We start from the raw sequence: 26,591 nt of genomic DNA on the forward strand, positions 1-26,591 counted from the left end.
AATAATTTGGTCGACGATATTATGAAAAAGTTCTATGTTCTTTTAGAATTCCTTAAGACGGACATCCTTTTACTTTTCTATTCCACAACAGTTCATTCAAGACACACTCAGCCAATTCCATGGTACAGATTTCAGTGCCATCCATAAGAGTTTGTAGAATCAAGCGGTCAAAAGTTGCAAACAATTGGTACGTTTTCACTTCTTTTCTTCGCTGGGATTAAAAGTAAAGAGCTTTTTCAAAAGCATTTCATGATTTGTAATTGACGTTCCACCAAGAACAACTTGATAAGACGTATTGTCCTTCAAAGCATCGTAAACATCTTGAATCTACCATCCCATTGCCAGCGTTAGTACAATATCACACCCACTAATGCGAGCTCAAATGAGTCACAAACCTCTTCAAACGTGATGCCTCCAACTACGAACACCACAAGGACATTGGCTTCACTCAATAATTGACAATTACTGCTACGTCGTTGGCCACTGGTACTATTGCCACCCACATCAAATCCAAACTTGCTAAAACCACTCTTTAAAAGGTCAATTCCAGCACGCGTCAGCTGTTCCGACGCGTCCACAATCTACAGACCAAATACCCAAGTCAGAAACAGTTTTCATGCTACCAGTTTGCTTTCATCATTGCGTACATGTTCAAGCTTTACTCTGGACAATTGTAATGGATTAAGTAGAGAATTACAGAGCTCTGCAAGGAGCGACCGCGTAGATGCATTCTCTTGTAAATTATCTCCTCGAACGCTTTGCTTCGCGCACTGCTGTTTGCAATCCTACAACAAATAATCAATCTAAGTATCATCATCTCGGAATAGATCATCGTTTTCGCTCTTTACCTCTAATACTTTCATCATGTCCTGTCCATAGGCTTCAATTCTTTCCGTAATCGCTTCCAAAGACATGTCACTACGTTGATCCTCGTTCCACTCCCAATCATCTTTTCTACTTTCAACTTCTGTCGATAAATGTCCAATTGTACCCATGTACGGAACTACCTGAGCGTACAGCTCTGGTAAAGCCAATTGCACGGACACTGGATCGGTACGTACAGCCTACAAAAAACATCATTAGTTCTCATACAAAACAAACTCCAAAACTACCGTCACACCTGCAACAGAGTTTTACACAGCGCTTGTTTAATCAACGCAATTGTACACTTGTCCAGTAGAGTATCCGCTGTGCATGCAAATGCATGTACAAGAACCGTCAAACGTTCTTGCAACGAACAAACGACCTCGTGATTGTCCATACTTTCGCGCTGCATTTCATCGGCAACTTCTACAAGGATCCACTCACTTTTTCCTTGTTGACATAGCTCCAATTGACGCACGATACGCTGTCGACACGCGTCCCATCGCGTTTGACAACAATCCATTCGTTCTAGCGTTTCCAAAACAATAATTCCAAGCTCAATCAGCGAGCTGTGCTCTCGATTCCTTGGCTCACCAGCTTCTAAAATCTTACAAATTCGACGCCAAACGACATCCCGACCACGCACTTTTTCTCCTGGCCGACGCGTCATTGCAGCCTTTTGAATTTGATTCTGTTGCACTAAAGTCTGTTCAATTGCTTGAAGCCGTTTATCGAGATCACGTAGTGCGAGTTTAGCTGGACGAAACGCGAGGGATCGAAAGACATTCCTGGGTCTTGAAAGCGTCGGATGACATAGTGTGGCGCCTCCTTTCCATGGAATTTGCGAGACAAAAGATGATACGTGATACTTCCGTGAATCTCCACAAAGGGAGAAAGAGATGGGTTCACAAGCATGAAGTGGACAAATCTCTGTCACATGTGCTTGTCTCTAAATTTCAATCATAGCTTTTCGTGAGCAATCTATTGTCGTAGGACGCATTCGACGTACCGTAGCATGGGTATCCAATCCATTGTGCTCATTTAATGCCAAGACGGCTGGTGTTTGAGGTATAAGAGCAAGAATCCGATCAAGAAGCGAGTTTCCAAAAGCGCATGGCGACGTTAAATCGGCAGTCCGATCAATAATCACCAACGACGCCACTTGTTGTTCTTCTGCTTGAGAACTAGTGTCTGCCTGTGCTTCATTCACTATGCGTCGGAACGTGTGTCCAATCTTTCGCGATGTGGCTCCAATGGCAAAGATCCGGTCTTGGACGTCTAATCGCGCATGCATCATTGTCTCAGCCAGCACGTACGCCACGAGTCTCATTGATCGTCTTATAGCACTTGGAATCTGTTCCGGTCGTACGTCATTTACGTGACAATACGACGGGGGGGTGTCTGGATAAATCTGGTGTCGCAATAATGGAAAAGCTTTGGCACACGAGGGATGCGAAAGAACAAAGACTGATGGCTCGGCACGGTCCGTCGTACTTGAGAGAAGAGGTACGATAGGAAGAGGTACATGAATCACACGGACTTGGATGATCTGTGGCGTCGGAGGATGCCATTCCCAGTCATCTGTCAGGGTTTCGTGCTCTTCTGCGTGAGGATTTACTGGGAGAAATGGAATGGTTTTACGTAATTCTGCTTCAAATGCGTCAAAGTGCATTTCTTCCACCTTTTCAGTAGCGTCTAGTGCTGTCGATGGTCGTAATTTATAAAAGTCGTAGCATTCATGAGCCGATTCCGAGAGACTGCTACATATTGTGACGCGGTGGATGATATTGAGTGTGAGTAGCTTCTTGAATGCTGTTTCATAGTCCCATAGAAATCCAGAGAGAAAGAATACGACGTGATCGATTGTTTCGTGTTCTTGTACAAGGAGGAAGCGACGCAAGTCTTGTGGCGATGCACACGTGAGTAGATCCGAGGCACTGACGATGTTCGAGACGTTGAAATCGCGCAGTAAGAGTGGCATGGCTCCAGACCAGCGCAAGCTTTCAATACAGCCAGTATCAGCGGCTATGATTGAGCCTTGGAGATGCTCCGCGACCTGAACGATGCCGCTAAGGACTTCTTCCCCCAGGTTTACGGCGCTTGGCATTTTCTTGGTACGAATTATGACCGTGGTATGCTTCATGTGAGGTAAAGCGATGGACGTCACTGTAGAGGGAGGTTGTGGTCCACACTTTAACCGTGGAATTCATATGAAAATGAAAAAAGAGCAAGTCGTGATTGTGGGCTTTGGCGTCACGCTAGTGGGCGTAGCGGGCGCATTGGGTATTTATTTGCCTCGACATAGTAGCATGGCTCAGAAGGGCCGCGAACGCACTTCAAGAGCTCGTGAGGCCATGGAAAAAGATGACGTGGCCTTCGATTCAGAAAAAAAATCATCGTCTCCGATGTGGAAAAATGTCGACAAGAAGCATCGCGGAGAATAGGAACGCGAGGAAGCAATAGTGGCTCGAGAAATTCGACAACATTGATTTGAATAGACTTTTTTTATTCTTTTCTTAGAGCTGTCTTGGTAGACCCAGCGTGTCAAGCTTTGCGCTATTTATTTCTGGATCATCGGCGTTTGTCGAGTTTGCCCTTCCAGATTCAGGCTGTGCACCTTTCATGACCATACGGCACTGACGAAACGATGGCTGCAAGCATTGCATACTATTGTATATCTCATTCGAATTGCCATTTTTTAAGTGAGCAATTAAGCCCTCAGTTTCTTGATACATGACCTTCTAAATGAAAGCACTCAAGAAGCGGTACGACTCCTCCTTAACCCATGGTCTATCGTAACTTGACGTGAAGTAAGGCTTATAAGAAATACGGACCTATTGTCTTCCGAAAGTAACTCTAGCGGATTAAGTAGAAGCCGCCAGTTTATTTTCAAATGTCTCGAGCAAAATTCGTTAGAATGCGATTTACCAGTTTGGGTACTATTTTCAAGAAAGAGTACATGGCACCAATTATTTGTCGTGGGAATGAAAAGCGCTGATGAGGCGGATATAGCCAAGCAGCCCGCCGTCAAGGTCGTGTCCACGGTAGTGTCAATTGTCGCTGCAGCATTTTTAAGTGGAGGTAGCATAATACATTTACTGCTCTAATAGTCAACATCCCTAATTCTGTCTGCTGAAAAGGCTTCTACTACGGAATGACCAAGCAGAAGAAGGCGCTTGAGGAGGAAGAAAAGACATTGGACAAACTTTTGTCTACCAAAAAGAGCATTGAGCCAAAGAAACTATCTCGATTAGAGCAAAAAGTGGCGTTAGAGCAGTATTTGAAACCCACTACAGCGGCATGGAAGGCTCTGCTGGGCGTGACGCTCGTCTCGATCACAGGGTGTTGCGTTTTGGTGGGAGGAGCTACTGCAGCGATCGGAGTCACTAATGTGAGAGCACATTTGTTGCGATTGAAAAAGGGAGAGGTCATGACTTTTTTTTTCGTTTATAGATGACAGACCTTCTACAGCGATTACAGCAGTCTTCGAAACAAGCGTCATTACAGCTTGAAGTGAAGAAATTGCGAGAGAGTAAAGGCGAAGCGATTGGCATATTTGCAGAGAATGAGATTAAAGCAAATAGAAAATAAACAGCTGCAATGAAGCTACGAATTAAAGAAAGTTGAACCTTTTGTGCTTAGTGTCCCTTTGCATTGCGTTCCGCATCTGTAGTCATCTTTCCGGCCTCGGTATCGTCCGTTGTCATGCGCGCAATATCCTTTCTGCATATAGTTAATTCCATTCTCGATTTCTTGATTTCACGCATTAATAGCCCTAGTTAGCTACCTGAAAGCCTGTCATTATGTTATTGTTAAATTCCCGCTACCGAAACGATATAAATTCAAGCATAAACTTCAATTGTATCTGCAGTATTCTCGATGTATTTCGCGCATGCGCCGAGTTTCTGATCAAAAGACGGAATTATAGGAAATGATATACGAACATTTTTCGCTTGAAAAATTTAACGGACCTAAATACTCCACCTCGGTGCATTTTGATAAAAACACTCTTTTCACCTAAAAACAACACGTTTGGTGGCAGTATAGCCCCGTCCATCCAAAAAAAAATCATATTTCCAATGTTTTAACCAATGCAACACCTTTCCTAAAAAAATCCTTTCTTCAACAATACGTGGCCGAACCTTAGGTCTAAGCTTCGCAATGAAGAAACCTTTCTGTTGGGCTACGACGTTTGTCAGCTTCAAGTGTCATGATTAATGAATGACACTCAAGTAGATGCGTCTAATCGAATGGATTGAAGCATTTATCAACTGACGAGGCTTGTAAGCTACTTCCCTTCATTCTTCCAGTGCTCCACGAGTTCCTTGAATAGACCATCTTCCTTCAATTGCAACGCCTTGGGCGTATCAAACTCTCCCACTGCACCATGGTCCATCACCAAGATGCGGTCGGCATCAAGAATCGTATTGATCCGATGTGCAATCGTGAGGCAGGTGCAGTCACGAAATTCCTCACGAATGCTGTGTTGAATTTTTCGATCCGTCTCGACGTCAATTGAAGCAGTCGCCTCGTCCATCAGAATTATGCGCGAACGCTTGAGCAGAGCACGCGCTATACACAATAATTGACGCTCACCCACGCTAAAGTTCGAACCTTTTTCATCCACCGGACTATCCAATGCCGACACGATGTGCGCGAGATGCCCTCGACGTAGTGATGTCCAAATCTGCTCGTCTGTGAATTGATCAAATGGGTCAACGTTGCTACGCACCGTGCCGGAGAAGAGGACGGGGTCCTGAGGAATGATAGAGATCTTGTTGCGTAATTCGTGCAGCCCGATCGTTCCAATATCGAGTCCATCAATGACAATAGATCCGCTGTCGAGTTCGACGAGACGCATAAGTGCCACCACTAGACTGGATTTGCCAGCACCAGTACGACCTACGATACCAATCTTCTCCTGGGAACGGATTGAGAGCGATAAATTACGCAGCACGCGAGGTAAACCTGGGCGGTAACGAAGATTTACATTCCGAAACTCGATGGTTCCAGCTAAAGGCCACTCCTGCGCGGGAGGAAGTTTTCCCACACTTGAAAGTTCCGCTTCTGTATCCATATTGGTGTAACTTTTGATACGCTCTACTGAGACCATCTGTGTCTGAAGCTGACTCAGCATACGTACAGACCAATTAAGTGGCTGAGTTACACTAAACGCGTAAGTAAGTGCTACACCCGCAAGTCCCGCGGAGGCCGCGCCACGTTCAGGGTCAGAACTATGCGCTAGCACCGCAAAAATAGCTGCAAAAGTTGCAATAAGCGTCCCAGCAAACTCCAGACGTAGCGCCAGCCAGCAATTGACTGCAAAGTTTAAAAAGTACGCGCGTTGATTCCTATCGATCATTTCTTCATTTCTTGTAGAAAATCTAGTCTCGGCGCGATAGGCACGAATTGTCGGTATGCCATCCAAAGTCTCGGATAACAATGCAAAAACAGGTGATCGGCTGATCGAGTCCAATCGCTGCAATTCTCTTGACGACTTGATAAAGTATCTCTGCGAAGAGTAATAGCCTACTAGCACTGGGAATAGAATGATCATGAAAGGTGGTGTCGCATACGAAATCGTCACTAAAGTCATCAATAAACTGAATGATATATTCAAGAGCATGCTCCACGTGGCTGGAATATTTTCGTCAACGACGTACACATCCTTGGACAAGCGATTCACAATTCGACCGGTCGGTGTTGTGTCAAAGAAAGAAATCGGGGCTCGCAAGATACGAGCAAAAAGATCCTGAAACAGCGATTTACTTGCTCGCAGACCACCCTTGTACAATATGATAGCACGAATGTAGAGTGCCACAACAAATACAAGGTTCAGAGCCATGTAAATATATACGTAAAACATCTGCGACTTCTTTGCACTAGCCTCATTATCATAACCTCTGATACGAGATTGCTCGGACCAGTAAGAAAGCCAACACGTCGACATCAAATCCAGACTTTGCGCGGCGATAAACATGCTGATCACGACTAGTCCAGCACACATTCCACCAAACGCCACGATCCACGTTTTGTAAATGTGCCATGACACATCACCCACTGATCGATCCTCGTCTGTTATCAGCTGTACATCCACGTCAACTCCACTGGACGAACGGTTGCTATGCACTGACAAACGGCTTAATCTTCGGTCGAGGCTATGATGTGCCGGGTCAGTATCATCAGACTGTTCCAGCTCAATATCCGGTACTTCATCATCCGTTTCAATCGATTGAGGCTCTTGTACTTCGTGTTTTCCGACAAAATTTAAAAGAAACCCACCAGCTTTTTCCATCAGGTCTTGATAAGGACCAACTTCTCGAATTACACCATTCTCTAGCATGACGATTTTGTCGCACTCGCTCAGAAATGAAAGATTATGGGTTATTAGAATTACAAGCTTGTCCTTAAGACAAGTCTTAATACAATCCACAAATATGTCATGACCAACATGACTGTCTACTGCAGACAAGATGTCATCGAGTAGATAGATATCCGCATCCTGGTACACAGCACGAGCTAGAGCCACACGAGTGCGCTGGCCACCGCTTAGATTGATACCCTTTTCACCAATTTCTGTCCTATCTCCACCCGGGAGAGCAGACAAATCCTTTACTAGTGAACTGACGCGCAGCGCCTCGGCATACTTAGTTTCATTGAAAGGAAGACCAAAGCAAATATTTTCACGCAGTGTTGCGTTTTGAATGAATGGCTGCTGTGAAACATAAGCCACTGATCCAAAAAGACTCACTTTACCACGACCACAACGAGCATCACCTAGAATTCCACTTAAAAGTGTCGATTTGCCGGCACCCACGTGACCAACAACAGCAATCAAGTCGCCCGGTTGAGCGTTTATCGTTATTTGTCGAAGCACCGGTCGACCACCGTCCTTCATTTTGGCGTCCGTACCCAAGATGGATTCTTTCTTTAGCAAATTGTCTTGTTCTACTGACTTTAAAGCGTCGGAAGACAATAGGTTACTTGGTGCCGTATCCCACATAAAATCAGCAGCTTCGACGCAAATACCAACGCTATCGAGATCTCCATGTCCCACTTTTTCGCGTTCAGTTTCTTGAAAGTAGGAGCTTAAGCGGTCTATACTCACACTTGCTTCAACAACTGCATTAATCACTTGTGGCAGCAAAAATAATGGAAATCGAAGGATATTAAACAACGCTAGTGACGTTAATGCAGTGCCGACGTCTAGCGTATGCCCCAACAAAACGTAAGCATAGAACGACGCAACTGTCACAAAGGACGGGATGGCCAAAAAGAGTGTCTTGGATCCACTACGCGCGTAAATGTACGAACGGAGCTTCATAAGTTCTTCACTTCGGTATTCCAGCACACGCTTTGTAAACGAGTGTTCCCACGCTTGCATCTTGACTACCTTAATCCCAGCCAATACTTCATTACAAATCTTGATACGTTCGTCCTTGACTGCCATTAAATTTAATTGCAATCGTCTCATGAGCTTCGAAAGCCCTGCTGCGATTGGAAGCACCAATAGGATTACAGCCACACCAGCAATAGTTGCCAAGCCAATCTGCTGCCACAGTAGATAACAAGCCACGACAATTTGAAAGATAGAGAACCAGACACTGTTGAGATACAATGAAAGATCCTGAAGACGCTGGGCATCGATACTCATAAGATTCGTGATCTCTCCCGTGGTTTTCTTTTGCCTCGCAGCCGCAGATAAGACCAAACTCTTGTTGTACACAGCACTGCATATTGCAGATCGTACACGCATTCCTGCCTCAAAACAATGAAAAAAGTAATTTCGCAACAAAAACGACTGTGCTACGCCCGTAATAAAGACAATCCCAGCATAGAGGAACCCCTCGCTTCGTGACGCGAATGGATTTTGTAGATACGTAATAATCCTCTTGATCAGCATCGGCCCTACAAATTGCAACGAGTCGTGTACTAGCTTCAACAGGCCGGCCTTGGCAATTTGTCCACCAAAACTGGACGCCAGAGCCCGCGATAGACTCGGCTGGCCAGTACGTTTGCTACACTGCTTCTTCCACGCCTCTTGAAACTCTTGTGACACCGCATGCGCCCGATTTGCGGGATCAAGAAGGTACAAATCGTCGTGCTGTAAAGGCCGTTGATTGCCAAGCTTCATTAGCGGTGTCACCCACGAGAAGAGCGCTGAGGAGACGCACGTTGCGTCCTGAGACGGGTATCGGTCTCCTAGACCCGACAGTGCTTCAGCATTCGGGTCATGACGCGTCGACGGCACGTGAGCGTTTCTTAAAAGAGGTTGCTTTTCCTCCATTATGGGCTTTTGACTTACTTGCAGGAAGTCAACCATTGCCTCGATTGCGCACTCAAAGGCGAATGCGGAAGTGAAGCGATTTATTGCAATCAAATTTTGAAGACCCAGCGTGACATTTTTCTAAAAACTTTTGTAGATTTCACGTCGTGGATATAAAAAACAGTTCATATATATTTGCAGCAGATTAAATTTAGAAAAGCAGTGTTAAATGGCATCTGGAGGATTGTGGCAAAAAATGCTCTCTTCGAGATGATCATCAAATCTGTGGACAAACAATTGACTGATCGCGCAATCATCAAGTTTGATCTTGAATAACTTTTACGTCATTGATGATTTGTAAAAATGGATTATCGCCGTTTTAAACCCTTTAGCTGTAAAATTATTATTTATTTTTATCCTTTTTTGAATCGTACAAGAAACGGGGAAAGCTCACGAATAGCTCATACAGGTGCGTTCTTCTTATCTTCCCTTAACTTCCGCAACGCTCTTATCACGCGAACTTCGCGAGGGAGTGGGGAATAGCCAATATTAGCATCGTGCTGGCCCCTTGACCCGCCTTAAAAGATTTATTATTCTCCTAACACTCGCAATCTGGTGTCTTCCGTAGCGGTGACGAATCCCATGGCTTCCACCGGATTTATGTCAGCCACCAATGGGCGCACCGATTGCAGTCGGAAGCAAGAACGAAGCAGCATTGGACCTGGACAGACACTCTGTGCCAAGAAAAAAAAATTAACCATCAAACCTTTTAAAAACACTCCAAAGTTGCCCGAACGGTTCGAGGACGATACGTGGACCAAGTTAGTAGCCGCGGTACACGCCGTATATGCCAAAGAAATGTCATCGCTCAGTCGTGAAGAGCTCTATCGCTCGGTCGAAGACATGTGCACGTGGAAAATGGCTTCAAGGCTTTACAAGCGACTCGAAGACACGTGTGCCTTGCATATCCAAAAGCGGGTCGAGGCATTGGTGCCCTATACAGGAGGAGATATGGATTTATTCCTCGAAGCAGTGCATCAATTCTGGGAAGACCATTGTGAAGACATGTTGGTCATTCGTACGATCTTTTTGTACTTAGATCGGACGTATGTGATGCAAACGCCCCATATTGCATCGATTTGGGATATGGGATTGAATTTAATGCGGGATCATCTCGTCCAGCATCGGAGCTTGGAAATGAAATTAATTGAGGCGTTGCTGAATCTTGTCGAGCACGAGCGCAAGGGCGAGGCCATCAATCGAAGCTATTTGTATAATTTACTTCGAATGCTCTTATCCTTGCATCTCTATCACGCTGACTTTGAAGCACCGTTTTTAATGGCGTCAGAGCGCTTTTATCAACAAGAAGGAGCGGTGACAATCGAGGCTGTGAGTGTGCCACAATTCTTACGACATGCCGAGCGTCGACTGGCTGAAGAGACGGAACGTGTGAATCACTATCTTGATGTGTCGACGAAGAAACAATTGATTTCCGTGGTAGAGAACAAGCTTTTGAAGCCGCATGTGGGAACAGTAGTAGAGCGTGGATTTGAGACCTTGATGGCCGAAGGACGAATTGAAGATTTGCAGCGATTGTATGCGCTTTTTGCTCGAGTCGATGCGATTCCGGATCTCAAGACAGCGTTCTCGACGTATATTCAAAAGAACGTGTCCAAATTGGTCCTTGATGACAAGCAAGAAAAGACGTTTGTGGAAAAAATTCTCAAGCTCAAAGCCGATTTAAATGCCGTGTTAAGCGACTCGTTTCAATCGAATACGGACTTTGCGTTTGCCATGAAATCCGCTATGGAGCATGCGATTAATATACGAGCAAATCGTCCGGCCGAATTAGTTGCAAAGTTTGTCGACTCGAAGCTTCGTACAGGCAATAAAGGCGGCTCGGAGGCAGAAGTTGAGAGTCTGTTAGACCGTGTGATGATTATCTTTCGATACATTCAAGGAAAAGATGTGTTTGAGGCTTTTTATAAAAAGGATCTGGCCAAGCGTTTATTAGTTGGAAAGAGCGCTTCATTTGACTTGGAGAAACTCATGTTGTCGAAACTAAAGTCCGAGTGTGGTAGTTCGTTTACGAACAAGGTACGACGATGCTAATCTCTTGATTATGACCGTTGTTGCTGACACATTGTTGCTAGCTTGAAGGCATGTTTAAAGACATTGATCTATCTCAAAATGTCATGACACAGTTCCAGCAGCACGCTGCGAGCAGGTATGGAAACGAGTTGTTAAAATTGCCGTGACATTCAAACGCTCACTAGTGTCTCTTTTTGCAGACATGCGGTGGAAGCGTTGCAAAAGAGTAATCGTGGCATCCCTGACATGCAAGTCCAAGTGCTTACGACTGGCTTTTGGCCACCGTACGCTGCTGTCGAGATTAATTTGCCAGCATCACTGGTTCCTCTCAAGGAGATTTTCGACAAATTTTACTCGTCGAAATATCAAGGCCGACAGCTTCAATGGCAACACTCTCTTGCCCAGTGTGTATTGAAAGGAACGTTTCCGTCTGGGAAAAAGGAGCTCGTGGTGTCGTTGTATCAGACTGTCGTGCTGCTATGCTTTAACAATGCGGATTCGTTAGGCTTTAAGGAGATTCAAGAGCAGACGCGTATTGAAGACGGGGAGCTCCGACGGACGCTGCAGTCGCTGGCATGTGGCAAAACACGTGTGTTGCAAAAGACGCCAAAAGGTCGAGACGTCAATGACGACGACGCGTTTGTGTTTAATTGGGATTTCAAGAATCAACTGATCCGCATCAAGATTAATTCCATCCAAATGAAAGAGACCAAGAAAGAGAATGAAGACACCCACGAGCGCGTGTTTCGAGACCGTCAATACCAAGTGGATGCTGCGATTGTGCGTATCATGAAAGCGCGCAAGAAACTGTCGCATGCGTTACTGATGACCGAGATCTTTTCACAAGTTCGTTTTCCGGCAAAAGGTGCCGATATCAAGCGCCGAATTGAGAGTCTCATTGACCGCGAGTATCTGGAGCGGGATCCGAGCAATGCTCAGATGTACAACTATTTAGCGTGAACTTAGTCACGGTTTTTCATGGCTTCAGGTCGTTGCGATTCAAGGTGCAGGCATGTACAGTGTTTAGTTTATGGCGTTGAAAGTCATGGTTTGCCTATACTTGTAAAGATCCAATCGAGTACATGAGACGAAGTCGATTCTTTAAGACTTGGGTCTCTTGTAGCGCGATAAATAAAGCTCGACTGCGTTACAAATCGATCTCCATGGAGTCACTCGTATCTTGCTCCTCGTCTTCTTCTTCGGAATACTCGTCTCGAAGACGATACTGAAGCAAGACAGGGTAAATCGTTCCTAATGCATTTTCTCCAGCATCTGGAGACTGATGACCAGAGAACAAGCTTGTATAAGTAAAAGCACCCCGTCTTCTAGCTTCCTACCTTACAAACGCGCACCTCGCATCCTGTAATGACAAGTTTACCCGAAATAAATATCAACATGGTGCATTTGGGCCGCAGCATCCGGTAAATCAGCCCTGGAAACAGTTCGGGTTCGTACTGAAAAGCCTCTCTAGTCAGTTGTCGTACACTCAATCGAGCATGCAAGGACCCACTTACAGTGCTAAAGCGAACATGGTCGCGTGCCAAGCCTTCAAGTCGAATTTTAAAGCAAACATCCGTGGATCCAACGACATTGCGTATGACGAAAGGACTGCTGTCACATGGAAACGAAACTTTCTGCATCATTGAAAATCGTAAGCTTTTCCAAACAATTAGGACGTTAATACAAAAGTACGTGTACGATTTGAGCTCACCTTTAAGATTGAAATGAGTTTCTCTGCTGCGAGCTTGGCGTTGACTACACTTGTTGCTCCAATAACGACAAACTGCTTGTGTAATTAATGCTTCGTTGGACTTATTGTCATTCATACGCACCTTTCCACTCCTGTAGAGCAGCACTGTCGCGCGAGGTGTCTGAAAGCGCATTACTAAAGCACCAAAGCCCTGTCATTGGCACAAGTGAAGAGAATTAGCTGTGGATTAAGTCATAACTTGCGAGAGTTTACTCTGTACTCGCGGAGCATAGTCGGCATTGCGCACGAGTAGCGCAAGCTTTTTAATATCAATGGGTTCTTTAACAAATCCACTGCCAAGCACATTGCTAAATCGATAAGATTAGAGCAGTACACAGCGAGGAGATATGATAGTTATACGGACACGACACGATAGGCCACGCCCTCTTCTGCAAGCCGCGCGTGTGACCACGCATCCTCGTTGGTGCTGTTGCTGCTAAAACTAAGGACGCTCATTCTAACACAAATTTGTGAAGATAATTGATAAAATTAAACGATTGCGACGGTGACGATTTTTGACCTTGAGTAAAAGTATCTCTTTTCCTCGCTAAAAATGTATTTTTATCAAAGTAATTTTTGAATTGATCGAATAAGCGGAACAAACACCAGTTGCATTTTGTAAGATTAAAAAGCACCAAAATATTCTTAAAACGCAACACAAATGGATCATGCAAATCAACGTCAAATTTGCTCGATGAAAAAAAAAAGCATGTCTTCAAGCGCAATCCAACTACTTCATCTTCCGGTCACTCACGTCAGTGATGAACTTGGCATACAAAAGACTATCGCGACCGACATCCATGTTAGCCATCGCCATGATCGCCATCAACAGGATCGCTACAAGCAGCACGGATGTCCAGAGAATGATTTGGAACTCGGCAATATCAGCCATCGAGACGGCACCCGACAGCGTAGAAGTATTCGTCAAACTTGACTTACTTCCATCCAGTGACTCACTGCCACTATCCGCCGTACCATCTTCGTCTTCGTCGCCACTCTTTTCCTCTTCTTCGACTTCTTCATCGTTTGTAACCAATTTGCGATTGCGTGACAGCGCTGCGGTTTGCTGCAAGACAGTAGGAAACGTTCCAGTCATGATCTGTGCCGCCACTGCTTGTTTGTTCTTTACCAATTCCGCCACAAATTCCGCCACAGTGGTTGTTACGGCCTGCTGCGCGAGATTCTGTTTGTCGCCTTGTAGCTCCTTGATTCCCACAAGAAGCAGTTTCGTACCTTGCATGTACTTGAGCTCTGACTTTAGCTGTATTATTTGTGCCAGCTGGGTTGCAAATGCCACCTCTTCCTCGTGACTTTGGCTCAAATAGCTGTTGGCTTCCAGCACTTGTTGCACCACTTTCTCCTGTACTTGGGGCGTCTGGGCATTAACACTGGCGCAGAGCGTTCTGTCGCCAGCACAATGAATAGCTGATGCGTGCTCTAATTCAAATAATTGCGCTACAGTTACGGGAACTTTTGCCGATGCGGTCTGGGCTGGATAAATCTTGTGAAAGGCTTGGGTACCGTCTAAAGCCGCGTTGACGGCCTCCATACTGGAGAAAGAGTGCGTCTCATCAAGGAGTATAAGAGCATACATTTCACTGTGGGTGAATAGGTCGGCCTGTAGTGGACTCGGAACAGAAGAGCGCGTGGAAATTTGACCTGTCATGAGCCCAAGGGAGTCAAGCGCGAGATCGACCATACCGGCTGCCGAGAATGGACTGGAAGGGCGCGATTCGTGCCATAATGGAGAAGAAGACATGCCGAGAATCAAGATTTTGTCCGTAGAAGCATCGGAAACCACGAGAGTTGCGAGCGAGAGAAGGAAGGATGAGCGCATGGCGCGCCGATTGAGATTTTTAGATCTACGTGAAGAATTGAATAGCATCCTTTTAGAAGGCAATATGCTAAGTACGGGGAACTTAATATATCGAGCTTGTAGGTAATAGCTTTAATTTGTCGAATTACTTCTTGCGTTTATAATGAAACCGTCACTCAATTTTTTATACCTTTAATTTGTCGAATTACTAGGGCAAAACTATTAGATTCTAAATGCACAAGTTGTAGTGAAATATACCGAATAGAACGCCGCGCTGTATTGCACACTCACATTGCAAAAAAACTTTTTCACAGCACTAACACTGCTGTTATAATGGGCACTAGAAATCTGTAACCTTTTTTTTTAACCAAAGCAGAAATGAGTCCGTATTTTTAGGAAGAGTTTCGTTAAAAGAATCGGGATATTTTAAGATTTTCAGGGTATCCTCGACTAAGGAGTTGGAACGAAATGCTCGCTATCCGCCGTGCCACCGCTGCCGTTCGATCGTGTGCCTTTGCTGTACCTGCGCAGGTCATGAGCGCCTCTAATTTTAAGGATAAGGAAAAGGCTGTCGAGGCTGTCTACTTCAAGTACGCACTTTCGATAGGATACGTTAAGAAATATCTTACGTGTATATGTGTTTGGCAAATAGCAAGCAGGATGAAAAGACGCTGCGTAAGCTGCTACAGAAGATGAAGGGCCAGACGGATGTCGTCGATAAGAAAGGCTTGGAAGACCACGTTGACCACGATACGAAGGGTCTCAAGGCCATTCCGGGCCTCAACTTGAACGATGAACAGATCCAGGCGCTACTTAAGTGGAAGCACCAACACTAGGCCACATTCCCTCCCTAAGCTTTTCAAATCTATCGCTTTTAAAAACCTTTTGACCAAAATAAGGTTTAAATTGAGTGCGAATTTCGTAACGTTAAAAACACGCGTTTTCTTTCACTTTCCTTGTCGCCATAAAAAGCGTTATTTCTACTATAAAACTGGTTATCTTGATTCAAAAGTCGTAATTTCTGCCACTACCTTGTCAAGCTCCCTTGCAATCTCCGTACGCTGATGATTCGCAGTCTCAAGCATTTGCTTAAAGCGATTCTAATCCAAAACTTCTCATTAATCATCTAAATCAGCACGAGTAAAACACACACACAGACCTTGACAATAATATTCGAGTTTGCATCGACTTTAGCACTTAATTCGCTCATATCGCGCTCTGCATCACGCATTGACTTGTGTAATCGATCACGAATTGGCAAAAGCTTGAGATACGCTGGATCGGTTAAGTACGCTTTCGGATGAGCTGAAGACGCTACTTTCGTGTCCATGCCATCGAGAATGTCATCTTCTAGCAAATCCACTTCTTTCTCATCGTCCATGTCATTGTTCTCTTGACTCGTTCGTGGAGGCAACAACTCCATCGGTGACAATCGTGGACTCGGCGTAGGTGCAAATACTGGCGACCGCTGTACCGAAGCTCTTCCATCAGTTTGTGACTCGGCCTCGGATCCTGCGTCCGTAACCAGTGGCGTGTTCATCATCGACGTGTTCGCGGTACCCACGACGAGGCTGCTTTCCATACTCGGTGGCAATAGTTTTCGACTTGTTGCCATTGGTTCCTCCGATAATGTCAAGTACTCGGGGTGCTCGCGAATTAGTTCCATCTCGTCGGTCACAATAATCCCATTTGGATGCTCTTCGTCCGTCATCCAATCGTAATAGTCGACTAATTCTTCCTGTACGTCTTCAATCACGCCTCCTCCAATGATCTTTACCAAGTCTTCTTCCACTCGCGAAACGTCGGATTTCTAGCCCTTTTACTATTAGGCGAGCTGATCGAAAAAAAAAAGGTTTTCAAATTCCGTACCGGAAATGGCGTCGTTTTTTTGGTTTTCTCATATTTGCGTTTGATGACGTTGGTATTGGGCGGTGTGAGTCCGTTTGGGACTTCAATCTGTGCTTCTAATGTCTTCTTTTCGTCTTCTTTCTCTGTTACTACAAAAATCTTTGATACAGGCATGCGTACATAAGCTTCCTATTTCTTGGTTTTTACCACAATTATACCTGTCCAATTTCGCCGCTCTTATAAAAAAAATTATCATCATAAGTCTTATGTGTTTCTAAAATTGTCGGCAACTGCGCTGTAAAATGTTTACATATGGGTCAGGACCTCTGTAATCGCTCATATCGACAGGTAGTCAATCATACCGATCTTTGCAGGGTACTTTTTCCCATTCACGTGCATTGTAAAATGCTTGTTATCCGCTACCATACACAGCCAAGAACACAGTGTCAGTATTCCTGAAAAAGACACGTTTGTCTCTTTTCTTCGATTCGCCCGGGCAAAAAAAATGGCTCAAATCATTGCATACACACCGCCGGCTACCATGTCTACATTTGCCGCGTCACCATTCGCAATCCCGGCCCTCATCTGTTGCGCCAGGCGCTTCGGTAGCTGCAGCAAATACTGCTCCATCGGCACCCAGAAGGTTACGTTCAAGCGAGTTACACAGTGTACCATTTCATTGGTGCTATTTTTTTTTATCAGTAATCGTAATCGAAAAAATGTATTCCAGTAAGAAAAAAACACTAAAACAAAAGACTTGCAACTGGTCTTTTAAGCCACAAGTTACGTAGTCAAGAACCCCGTGTTAGAGTAGTTTAATCACTTGCTGGCGACGATGGCGAAGACGGACTCGAAGGGTACAGTGCATACGCAGTGAGTACGTCTTGATCGTTCAGAACCGTGTGAAGACGCGCAAGAGCAGGATTGACACTCACGGGGATCGACAGCCAGTGTGTGTGTTGCGCCGAGGAGCCCACGTCCGCCAGCATTTGGTGCTCCACCGTAACTTCCACGAAACTCGGCAGTCGAACAGGAGAAGAACGTGGCAACTCGTGATTCAGCTCATGCATCTTGTCTCCTCGTGCTTCTTCCAGCCGTGCCTTCTCTTCTTCTTCCAGTCTTGCCTTCTCGACACCTTTAACCTTGGCCTTCTCCTCGTCTTCTGCTCGCTCCTCCTCTTCCATCCTTGCCTTCTCCTCCATTTCAAGTCTCGCCTTCTCCTCCATTTCAATCTCCTTCATCGTATCCTCCCTATCAAGCCGTGCCTTCTCCTCTGCTGCCATCGCTGCTACCTCTTGTCTCTCCGTGTCCTCTTCCGCCATCCTCGCCTTCTTCTTCGCCTCCACCTTGCTCTTTTCTTCCTTCGCCCGCGTCATCTTGTACATTGCAAGCACAGCCTGGGCTTCCATCTCCTTTTGCTTTTGCTTCTCCAGTGCCTCCAATTTTGTCTTCTCCACCCCCACTCGAATACTCCCTTCACTCGCCGGCACAATAAACGTATCAATCGTACGAACCACAGGACCCCGCACCTGCTTCTCCAGCGACTCCAACTTCTCCTTCTCTTCCGACACACACACACTTGCGTCACTCTTGGCAACAATAAACGTATCAATCGTTCTCGTCGTTGACGCTATGGACATGTTACAAGGGTTTTCAAACCGTGCTTTCTCCGCCAAGACACACACACTTGCTTCGTTCTCGGGTACGATAAACGTATCAATCGTACGCTTTGGAACTTTCACGACGTTCGCACTTGTCTCGAACTTGGCTTTCTCCGCACTCACATTGACACTAAATTCACTCGGTGGAACAATAAACGAGTCAATCGTACGCGTCACGTGGGTGGCAAACTTTTGCTGGTTCTCAAACATTGCACGCTCGGTCGAGACACGGACACTGGCGTCCTTATCGGCAACAAGAAACGAATCAATTGCACGCTTGACAGGCATGGATGTCGTCGTTTTGTTCTCGTATTTGGCCTTTTCGGTCGACACACGGACGCTGGCGTCGGTATCCGATACAATAAACGAATCAATCGTACGCACAGGCGCCGTGACGACAGAATACGCGCGTTTGCTTTCAAAACGACTGGCAATGCCACGAACCTTTGAAGTGTCCTCACTCCCCGTAAACCGACGAGGACGATTTCCATTTTCCCACTCTTTTGCTGGAGTGCTGCCATCTTTCCACGTTGTTTCATTCTCCACGTCCGTGTTTTGAAACACACGGACGTCGTCGTTTTGTAAAGATTCCTTGGGTTTACGAGCTTCATACTTTTCTTTGGCAGCACCGACATGGATACTCTTTTCTTTGGGAAAGAAACTCCGGACCGTCCGAAACGATAAGTCGTCTAATGATTCCTCTGTCTTGGTTTCAAAACGACTGGCCATGTTTCGAACCCTTGACAACGTAGACGTGCTTGGTTGCACGCTCTTCGTGACAACAGGTGACAAGTGTTGATCGGTGTCTTTGAATCCTTGTGGTGCAATCGAAGCATCGTACTTTTCACGCTCGGCACTGACCGAGATACTTTGTTGTTGGTCGGAAAAAAAATCACGTTTTGTTCGGAATTTCAACCGTTCTAACTCATTCAAGTCTGGTTTTTCAGGGGTTTCAAAACGACAAATGACTTGCTTGACTGGAGTGCCACCGTTTGCGTCTTGATGCACACCAATTGACGTGGCAGATTCGTCGTGGACATCGGTACAAGGGGCTTTGGATGTAATTTTTGATACAAATGATGTGATACTCTCGGCTTCCGGCTCACTGGCCTCCGTGTCGGAAACGGCATTCATAGAATCCGCTACTACAGCTGGATTATGTCGCGTTTCCGAGTCGTTTTGTGCTGTAATCGCGGCAGGAAGATAAGGAGAAGAGCTCGCTGTATTTGTCTCGATAGCTTCTGGCTGCGTAGCTTCTGGCTGTGTAGCTCCTGACTGCTCTTTAACTGTGAACCCCTCATTCTTCATACCGGGGCAAGACTCGTTAATTGGATTATCGACACCATCCGCGACTGCGTCCTGATTGAGATAAAGGGGTTTACACTCCGACGGAGACGCACTCGTTTGCACGCCGAGGGTCGCCATATCTCACTTTGCCTCACCGATTCAAGATCGAGACTGACGGAGGCGTCGCTTCCTCTGCCATAACCATGCGCTATCATAGTGCGATTGGACCAAAACGACCAATTGTGTGCCCCATTGTACTTTGCTCTACGTGGCATACCCTATCCTATAGAATAAACCGACAGAGGCAGGTTACGCTCTCTATCGACCAAAAACCGGTATTGAACACGGTACCCTTCTTTGATCCAACTTGGCAAAAAGATTCAAGTCTTCTAATTATAGTCCACGGCCGGGTTACAGTAATAATAATGCAGATTCAATTGATATTCCAAGTTACTTTTATACTTATGTCCAATCATAAATTGGAAGTCCTTAGTATACAACACGGTTCTCGTTTTCCTTCTTCGGGTCCATGCATGTATACGGCACAAGCCCTTAGTATACAACACGGTTCTCGTTTTCCTTCTTCGAGTCCATGCGTGGATACGGCACAGCATGCTGCAAGTCAATACAATCCAGCCGCACGGTACCCAGTACGCGTTCCGGTAACTCCATCACACTTTGTGCTTCAATGACAAAAGCTAAATCAATCACAAGCTCCCGTGCGTAACCCATCAAAAGCTTTAAAATTCCACTCGCGACGGTACTACTACCAATATCGTAATCAACTTCCATATAATTATAACCTCGGTAGTATTTCTGATACACTTTCGTCCCAAGAATCGCGGGTGTCGTACCCACACCGTCACGAATAAGTTTGGAACCTTGTATAACGCGTGGAATCAATTTGATTCGCTCGGTTCGAAACGTATCACTCGAACCTCGTAAGATTTCATGACAAAGGTTTGCAAACACGGAGTTTTCTTTCATTTCCATTGGATCTTCGGGTGTAAAATACAACACAAGCGAGTGATGCAAGAAACCTGGGACCATAAAGTTGATAATCAAGAAAAAGACACTGTCTCGAGTCTTCATGTCCATTGAATCAACGTCATTCGTATGGATTGAAGACACGCCAACGTGTTGAATCATATCCTTGGACTTGTAGAGCGCGACATTCACAAGACGAAAAGCTTGTCGTGCAGACGGCACTTTGGTCTTACATGGCACGTACTGCGGTCCACGCACTAGAAAAGTCTCGGCACTTGGTTCACTCCAGAATTTCGTGGGCAATCCATGAAGCACACGTATGTTTGTCCGATACCTTTCCAACGTTATAAATTCCATTGCTTCCAGAGCTCCTTTTGTCTCACTACTCAATCGTGAACAATCAAGCGCCGCTGTCGTAGGACGACACGTGTCTTGTCCTTTCCACGCTGTGATTGCCGTAATTATTTCTAAGAAATACACGCCATACGCATGCACGTAGTACCACAGACGCGCGAGTTTCGAGTCGAGATACCCCTTTGGATTCATCTGAATTGACAACGTGACCCAACACTCTTGAAAGTGATGAACACTGTCTTCTTGCACACGTGGCGAGATGATAAAACCCATACCCATGACGTTCGCACGCACGGCATCTGAGGTACGAGGACACGTTGGATGGGTCGTGGATTGAAAGCAGATAAAGTACGACCCATCGGGTTCCATGCGCCAATATCGAAGCATACAGAGGTCCCGTGCACTCACGTAGACTGGCCACAAATACGTTGGAAAGAGTTTCCAATACACAACATCACTATGGTCGTCGACCTGTTCGTCGACCACACGCGCGTGTTGAATCACGTGATTACACGTATAAAACAAACTCTCCTTGTTCATGAGCATTTCAAAGACATTTCGAGGCGATGCAGGAACTTTGATACTCGTTCGAAGTGCTGGAATCGAAACGGTGGATGTATATCGACTTGATAATGGACTCAAACGCTCCGTGTCGACGCGTAACGTGCTTGAAAACGCATACAATTGCCACGTTGTTTCTTGCGAGAACGTCGCCGATGTCCGAAACGTCTTGGCAATGGCTCGTGGCATTGAACCAAAGGATCCCGACCGAATCATCAGTAGTTCTCTGGGATGACTCTCGAGCAATGAATGCGCTCCTTCTTGTCTGTCGAAATCGTCGTGATCCATGAGGTACCATTGGAGATACCGTCTCCACTGTTCTTCCGCTTGCGCAATACATTCCAAGATACTATCCCGCCACCACACGGCCGTCTCGAAAGACTCGGCAGCAAGCGCAATGGGTCCTTTACGACGATTTTGTGCCATTATTGCTCCTGCCGCACCCGCACTCGCGGCTGCCGCAGCACTCATGCTCATACCCATGACGCCAATCCCAACACCCGCAAGTCCACCGGTTAACACCACTGCCGTTGCGGCAGTTGCGGCGGCAGCAGCGGCGGCAGCTCGATGTCGAAATCGTCGCGACGTGAGGCGTTTCGTACTTGACCGTGGATCTAACGGGATGTCGTACAAGGCCGGATTCGAGTGATTCTTGGGAGAGAACGAGACGTCGTTAAAACCAAGACGAGAAGGTGTGAATCCTGGGGTTATATCGATGAAAGGTCCATTGTCGTCACTCTCGTCCGGTACGACGTGATTCACGTGTCCAAGACGGAAGGTAAAGAGCTTTTTCGTTTCAATTTTACTAGGGGATTCCCGTACTTGATCGACCGTAGTGCCAGGACCAAGGACATACCACCCACGAGGCTCTTTGTCGCCTTTTTTGCGTACGTAGCACAAGAAATGCGTCCCATCGAGCGTCGAACGGATCATAAAGTAGCGTTCACGCCATAGTTTTACGTGTTGTCCCTTCTTGCGAAGCCATCCTTCCATTCGAATCTCGCCGGTAGTAGGCACAAATGGGGTGTCCGTCCCATCAAGGAAAGCTGCTCGAGTCGGTACGAATGCCGCAAGTGGAGCGTTTTCATGCATTGCTAATTGACGATCTCGGTCTCGACAGATTTCTTGGAGTAAATGGAGTAATTTAGGCTTCATGACTTCGCGAACGAGACTGTCTTCGAGTCCGTGGACCGACGAGATGGGATTGTCGTCAATTCCAGCGTCGAGGGCTTGTTTCCGGACACGGAATTCCGTGATTACATCCGTGTAGAAACGATGAGCTCGCTCGTGAAAGACCGGGTCTTGTTCTGGTCGTGCTCGCGGATTCATGTCCGTGCCGATTTCGGACGCTCTTGCGTACACGGAGATATAGAGCTTTTCGAGCGCTTTCAACACCACACGCTTGCCGTTCTCGCGACTTGCGTAGCACGCAGTAATGTAGTCTGCACATACAATGTCTAGTAACATGTTTAAGCGGTCTTCGTCGAGCAAAATGTCGGGAATGACGCCCATAGGCCGAGTATCGCCTCCTTCCATGGTGTATCGCGACTATCGCGACGAATAAAAAACAAAAAAAACAAAAAAAATGATATTTTGACAATTAATATATTGAAAAGCAATGAATGGTTGCAATCATTAGACGACACACGTATTTTGACGTATCGTGTCGATCCACGGACGTACGGCGGACACGCGGGCGTAAATGTTCTTCCCACCTGGCTTGCCACAGCCTTCTGTATAGCTTACTAAGCCCACGAGAACTGCGTGGCTTTCATTCTTTACAATGATGCCAGCACCTTTTTCACCCATGCACGACTTTGCGGGCAAGAGACCATTGCTGCATAAATTGGACTCGTCCACGGGGAATTCGGCTGCGCAGCGTTTATTGCTAATAAAGGCCACTTCGACGCTATGTAAATACCGAGACTGCACAGCTTCGGCGAGCGTGTCGTTCCATCCAATGCGACCGCCAATCATGCCGGGGGTTACGATCGTCTGAGCCTCGTCGAGAGTTACTGGCTTGTATTGAGACGCTTGCTGTAGCTCGAGCACTACAAAGTCTTTGCGAGACTTGGTGTTATTCGGGTGCACCATAAAGGCGACGACTTTGATCTGCTCGCCACTGGCGGACCCAAAAGACGCGTTTGAACCGAGGGAGACCCAACGAATATTGCCTGTAATGCAACTCGCTACGGTCAAGACGTGCAAGGCACTAATGAGCGCGCCTTCACAGAAGTTGCTGCCATCTTTTGTGGCGCGAATGCCTGCAACGAATCCTTTTCCAGCCAAGGATTCTTTCACGGGGACCGCAGCCAAGTTACTTTGGAAGTCAAAGGACGTCGAATGACCAACGACTGCGATCGAGCACAGAACGACACACGCAGTTATGAATTTCATGGTGCCCTCGAGCGAATCAGATGAATAAAACAATGACGGATGCCACTCACTGCTAAGTTCGGCTGCCACAAATGGATTGCTACGTTTGCAACTTGACGTAAGTTGCTATTTTTTGTAAAATTTCGGTAGCTAGTGAGAGAAAAAGTTAAGGCTTTTTTTTCTTCTTGTGCGAACTTAGCGCCCAGATGCGTTGCACATCTTGATGGAGAGTCAAAACTGAATATCGGAGTTGTTAGCCTCAGAATGCCTTTAACTATTGTTGCTAAATCTTTAAAAATTTCGAAGACAGCACCAGTTATTAGACTGTGGCAATGATTTCTTGCGCTCATTGCTCGAGTCGCCATTAGCTTTGCCTCATATTGGTGGAGGAGTTTTATTAAACGGTTGGCGATTAAATAATGCACAGAAATAGATGAGTTAATGGCCACAAGCGATTTTGGGATCTGCAGAGCAAATGTTTTTTTGAAGTGGTGTGGTGGTCCAAGAAGGAAAAGGATAATCGTGATGGTAGCAAGTTTAAGCAGGTCTCTAACGCATATCGAACACAGTTGCTGAGTCCAAAATATAGAGGCCATTACCAGCGCCATCCAACATGTAAATTCTGTTGAAGCGAATGAAGCTGTCAGTTTTCTGGAATTATATTTGCTAATCACGAAATTGCCTATCCCAAAAAATTACTTCATCGAATAAAGGCCAACTTTGACGAGAATGGACAATGGCTTTGATGCAATTTAATCAAAGCTAAATCTCCAGAAAGCCAACGGAGTTTTGTCCTATGTATAATGGCAGATAGAGTGAGAGCCGTATTGTTGAAATCGCCATATGTTCCAGCGCTCATTCCGTATTGAATTGGCTATTTAATTTCCGTAGCAGCACGCTACGGCGTCATTGGCTTGAGCTCTGAGCTAAACTGTCTTAGTTGCAGCAGTAAGGTGCAGTATTGGTGTGCTTTCCCGGCTGAAAAGCTATTTTGATTTAATTAAAGAAAATAGGCGAGGGGTGGCTAAATGATCTTACTTTTATAGATAATCAAATTCCACATTTTGTCTGGCAGCTTACCTAAGTTTTGAATTTGCATAATGAGAAATTATGCATGAAATATTCGAAGATCTTATTCTTGTGCTGTTAAGGAACTTAATGTGTTGCACAATTCTTCGCACGAAAGCCATGTAGCTTTTTAAAATTCGTCTACAATTTCTGCGATTCTGTATTCACTCCACTAAAATTCACAAAATGGATTCTGATCGGATCCTACAACTGATATTGCATTCCTGAATAAATCAGAAAGTAAGATCTTTACAAATAATATTGTCAACATCACCACACATTGAATAATTGTAACGAGGTGTCCCGCTACATAAGTATTATTTCCTGTGAGAGGAATAATAAATATTATTTTCTATAAGAGGAAATAAATGAAGAAGTACAAAACTATTATCTTTATTAATTTTGACATAAATAGTTTTAATATATCCAATTTTGGAAATATTGATGCAATAAGACATTAGCTCTATTGACTGGTTAAGAAGTTTAAGTCCAAATAACCCCGCCAATCGTTATAAGACACGATTATGAGGTGCGCAAGGGGGCGCCATACTTAATTGTTTATTAATATATAATAAGCTCAGTAGTAGATAGAAGATCGTTACGTAGAAAACGGAATATTGTAATTCAGTTTTACTTTTCTCTATTCTAAAGCCTTAGTCTTGATTTTTGAAGCGAAAGACCCTTAGCTTCATAAGAAACCTCTCCCTCTGCACCTTTGGTACGTGAAGTTTCGAGGCACCTCACCTTCACTGTAATCAGTAGAAGGTTTATTAGTACTGATTAATACTAGTGAAAGGTGCCCTGTTACAATAATGTGACAGTTATGTTCATTGGTTGATTTGTAGTGTCTCATCGCAATCGAAATGCGCAAGAGATATATCCAAGAATGCTAAATTAAAAGGTAGCCACTACATAGCTTCGACTTGTTGCTAGTTGAGGAGGCTTAGCAACATAAGAATTTCCTCTGCACATCGGTTGTGAGGTATTTGGAGGTACCTTTTCACACTGTCATCGGTGTAGGTTGGCGAGTATTGAAGCAGTACTGAGCGAAAGCTAGTGCAGGTACGCTAATAAATCATCGTTGTATTATACAAGCTGACAAAATTTCGGTTGACACCACAAACGTCACTCCTTGAATTATTTTATAGATGCTACCAAGCATTCCATACTATTGAAAATGCAAAATCCGGACTTTGCCATTTGTAACGGGCTAAAGTTGCCCCTATGTTATACAGTCCCCGTTAAGTGCACTTGGTGTGCTTAAGGGGATGGTCAATTACTAAATAATAGTAATTAGACCCAACACTCGGGTGTGGTGCACATTTGTGACCAACCCTTGTGGATGTGATGCACATGGGTGCACTCACATTAGGAGGGATGACGCCCAGCGTCATCCGCTACGCGAGGTATCTATAAAGATACGCTCGCAATACATTTTAAATGATATCTATAGAGATAACATTTTAATTGGTAAAAATAGGTATTTCTATTTAATTCTATTAAATATAAATCAGTCTGAAAACTACTTCCTACTTGGTAAGTGCGCACGAGGAGACGGATAACCGCTCCCGTGACGACACTTAACCAGAGTACTTAGTGTGTTGGGTGAGGTCGCTTGCGCGCCCACCACAACTACCTCACTGCACGCAAGAGAAGCAGGTT

The 26,591-nt window shown here is 45.4% G+C and overlaps 9 protein-coding genes across 9 annotated transcripts; 3 read left to right on the top strand and 6 right to left on the bottom strand.

Annotated features, from left to right (window-relative positions):
- Position 1: 1 nt before the first annotated feature.
- Positions 2–3,007, bottom strand: CCR75_004884 (uncharacterized protein; the record flags this gene model as incomplete). The annotated part of the gene is made up of 6 exons (XM_067962970.1): positions 2–327; positions 396–581; positions 648–785; positions 849–1,064; positions 1,121–1,813; positions 1,874–3,007. 6 exons carry the CDS (start codon positions 3,005–3,007, stop codon positions 196–198), a joined length of 2,499 nt encoding a protein of 832 aa, XP_067821814.1. The 3' UTR covers positions 2–195.
- A 13-nt stretch (positions 3,008–3,020) lies between these two features.
- On the top strand, positions 3,021–3,308 carry CCR75_004883 (uncharacterized protein; the record flags this gene model as incomplete). The annotated part of the gene is made up of 1 exon (XM_067962969.1): positions 3,021–3,308. The coding sequence occupies one exon, from the start codon at positions 3,021–3,023 to the stop codon at positions 3,306–3,308; it is 288 nt and encodes a 95-aa protein (XP_067821547.1).
- A 72-nt stretch (positions 3,309–3,380) lies between these two features.
- CCR75_004882 (uncharacterized protein) lies at positions 3,381–3,599 on the bottom strand (the record flags this gene model as incomplete). The annotated part of the gene is made up of 1 exon (XM_067962968.1): positions 3,381–3,599. One exon carries the CDS (start codon positions 3,597–3,599, stop codon positions 3,381–3,383), a length of 219 nt encoding a protein of 72 aa, XP_067821548.1.
- A 249-nt stretch (positions 3,600–3,848) lies between these two features.
- CCR75_004881 (uncharacterized protein) lies at positions 3,849–4,789 on the top strand (the record flags this gene model as incomplete). The annotated part of the gene is made up of 3 exons (XM_067962967.1): positions 3,849–3,945; positions 4,005–4,255; positions 4,318–4,789. The coding sequence occupies 3 exons, from the start codon at positions 3,849–3,851 to the stop codon at positions 4,453–4,455; spliced, it is 486 nt and encodes a 161-aa protein (XP_067821813.1). The 3' UTR covers positions 4,456–4,789.
- A 107-nt stretch (positions 4,790–4,896) lies between these two features.
- Positions 4,897–9,151, bottom strand: CCR75_004880 (uncharacterized protein; the record flags this gene model as incomplete). Its single annotated transcript, XM_067962966.1, has 1 exon — positions 4,897–9,151. The coding sequence occupies one exon, from the start codon at positions 9,149–9,151 to the stop codon at positions 5,153–5,155; it is 3,999 nt and encodes a 1,332-aa protein (XP_067822042.1). The 3' UTR covers positions 4,897–5,152.
- A 386-nt stretch (positions 9,152–9,537) lies between these two features.
- On the bottom strand, positions 9,538–13,427 carry CCR75_004878 (uncharacterized protein; the record flags this gene model as incomplete). The annotated part of the gene is made up of 8 exons (XM_067962964.1): positions 9,538–11,227; positions 11,284–11,354; positions 11,419–12,500; positions 12,574–12,855; positions 12,933–13,004; positions 13,054–13,122; positions 13,192–13,279; positions 13,336–13,427. 6 exons carry the CDS (start codon positions 13,425–13,427, stop codon positions 12,369–12,371), a joined length of 735 nt encoding a protein of 244 aa, XP_067821476.1. The 3' UTR covers positions 9,538–11,227; positions 11,284–11,354; positions 11,419–12,368.
- Positions 9,773–12,181, top strand: CCR75_004879 (uncharacterized protein; the record flags this gene model as incomplete). The annotated part of the gene is made up of 3 exons (XM_067962965.1): positions 9,773–11,227; positions 11,284–11,357; positions 11,422–12,181. The coding sequence occupies 3 exons, from the start codon at positions 9,773–9,775 to the stop codon at positions 12,179–12,181; spliced, it is 2,289 nt and encodes a 762-aa protein (XP_067821477.1).
- Positions 13,428–13,701: 274 nt separating the features above from the next.
- On the bottom strand, positions 13,702–14,808 carry CCR75_004877 (uncharacterized protein; the record flags this gene model as incomplete). The annotated part of the gene is made up of 1 exon (XM_067962963.1): positions 13,702–14,808. The coding sequence occupies one exon, from the start codon at positions 14,806–14,808 to the stop codon at positions 13,702–13,704; it is 1,107 nt and encodes a 368-aa protein (XP_067822022.1).
- A 436-nt stretch (positions 14,809–15,244) lies between these two features.
- On the bottom strand, positions 15,245–20,193 carry CCR75_004876 (uncharacterized protein). Its single transcript, XM_067962962.1, has 6 exons — positions 17,166–20,193; positions 16,998–17,054; positions 16,657–16,778; positions 15,947–16,597; positions 15,447–15,887; positions 15,245–15,385 (listed from the first exon to the last, which is right to left on the bottom strand). Exons 1-5 carry the CDS (start codon positions 17,308–17,310, stop codon positions 15,783–15,785), a joined length of 1,080 nt encoding a protein of 359 aa, XP_067822021.1. The 5' UTR covers positions 17,311–20,193; the 3' UTR covers positions 15,245–15,385; positions 15,447–15,782.
- Positions 20,194–26,591: the final 6,398 nt, after the last annotated feature.

Source organism: Bremia lactucae, linkage group LG2, assembly GCF_004359215.1.
Source record: "Bremia lactucae strain SF5 linkage group LG2, whole genome shotgun sequence".
NCBI classification, from domain to species: Eukaryota; Oomycota; class Peronosporomycetes; order Peronosporales; family Peronosporaceae; genus Bremia; species Bremia lactucae.

Excerpts from the sequence above, each read along its gene's own strand:
- CCR75_004876 (XM_067962962.1), bottom strand. The coding sequence starts at position 17,310 with ATGGTACACTGTGTAACTCGCTTGAACGTAACCTTCTGGGTGCCGATG. Across the intron at positions 17,055-17,165 it reads TGTAGACATGGTAGCCGGCG|CGGATAACAAGCATTTTACA; the intron begins GTGTGTATGCAA and ends TGTGTATGGTAG. Across the intron at positions 16,598-16,656 it reads AAAAAACGACGCCATTTCCG|AAATCCGACGTTTCGCGAGT; the intron begins GTACGGAATTTG and ends TAAAAGGGCTAG.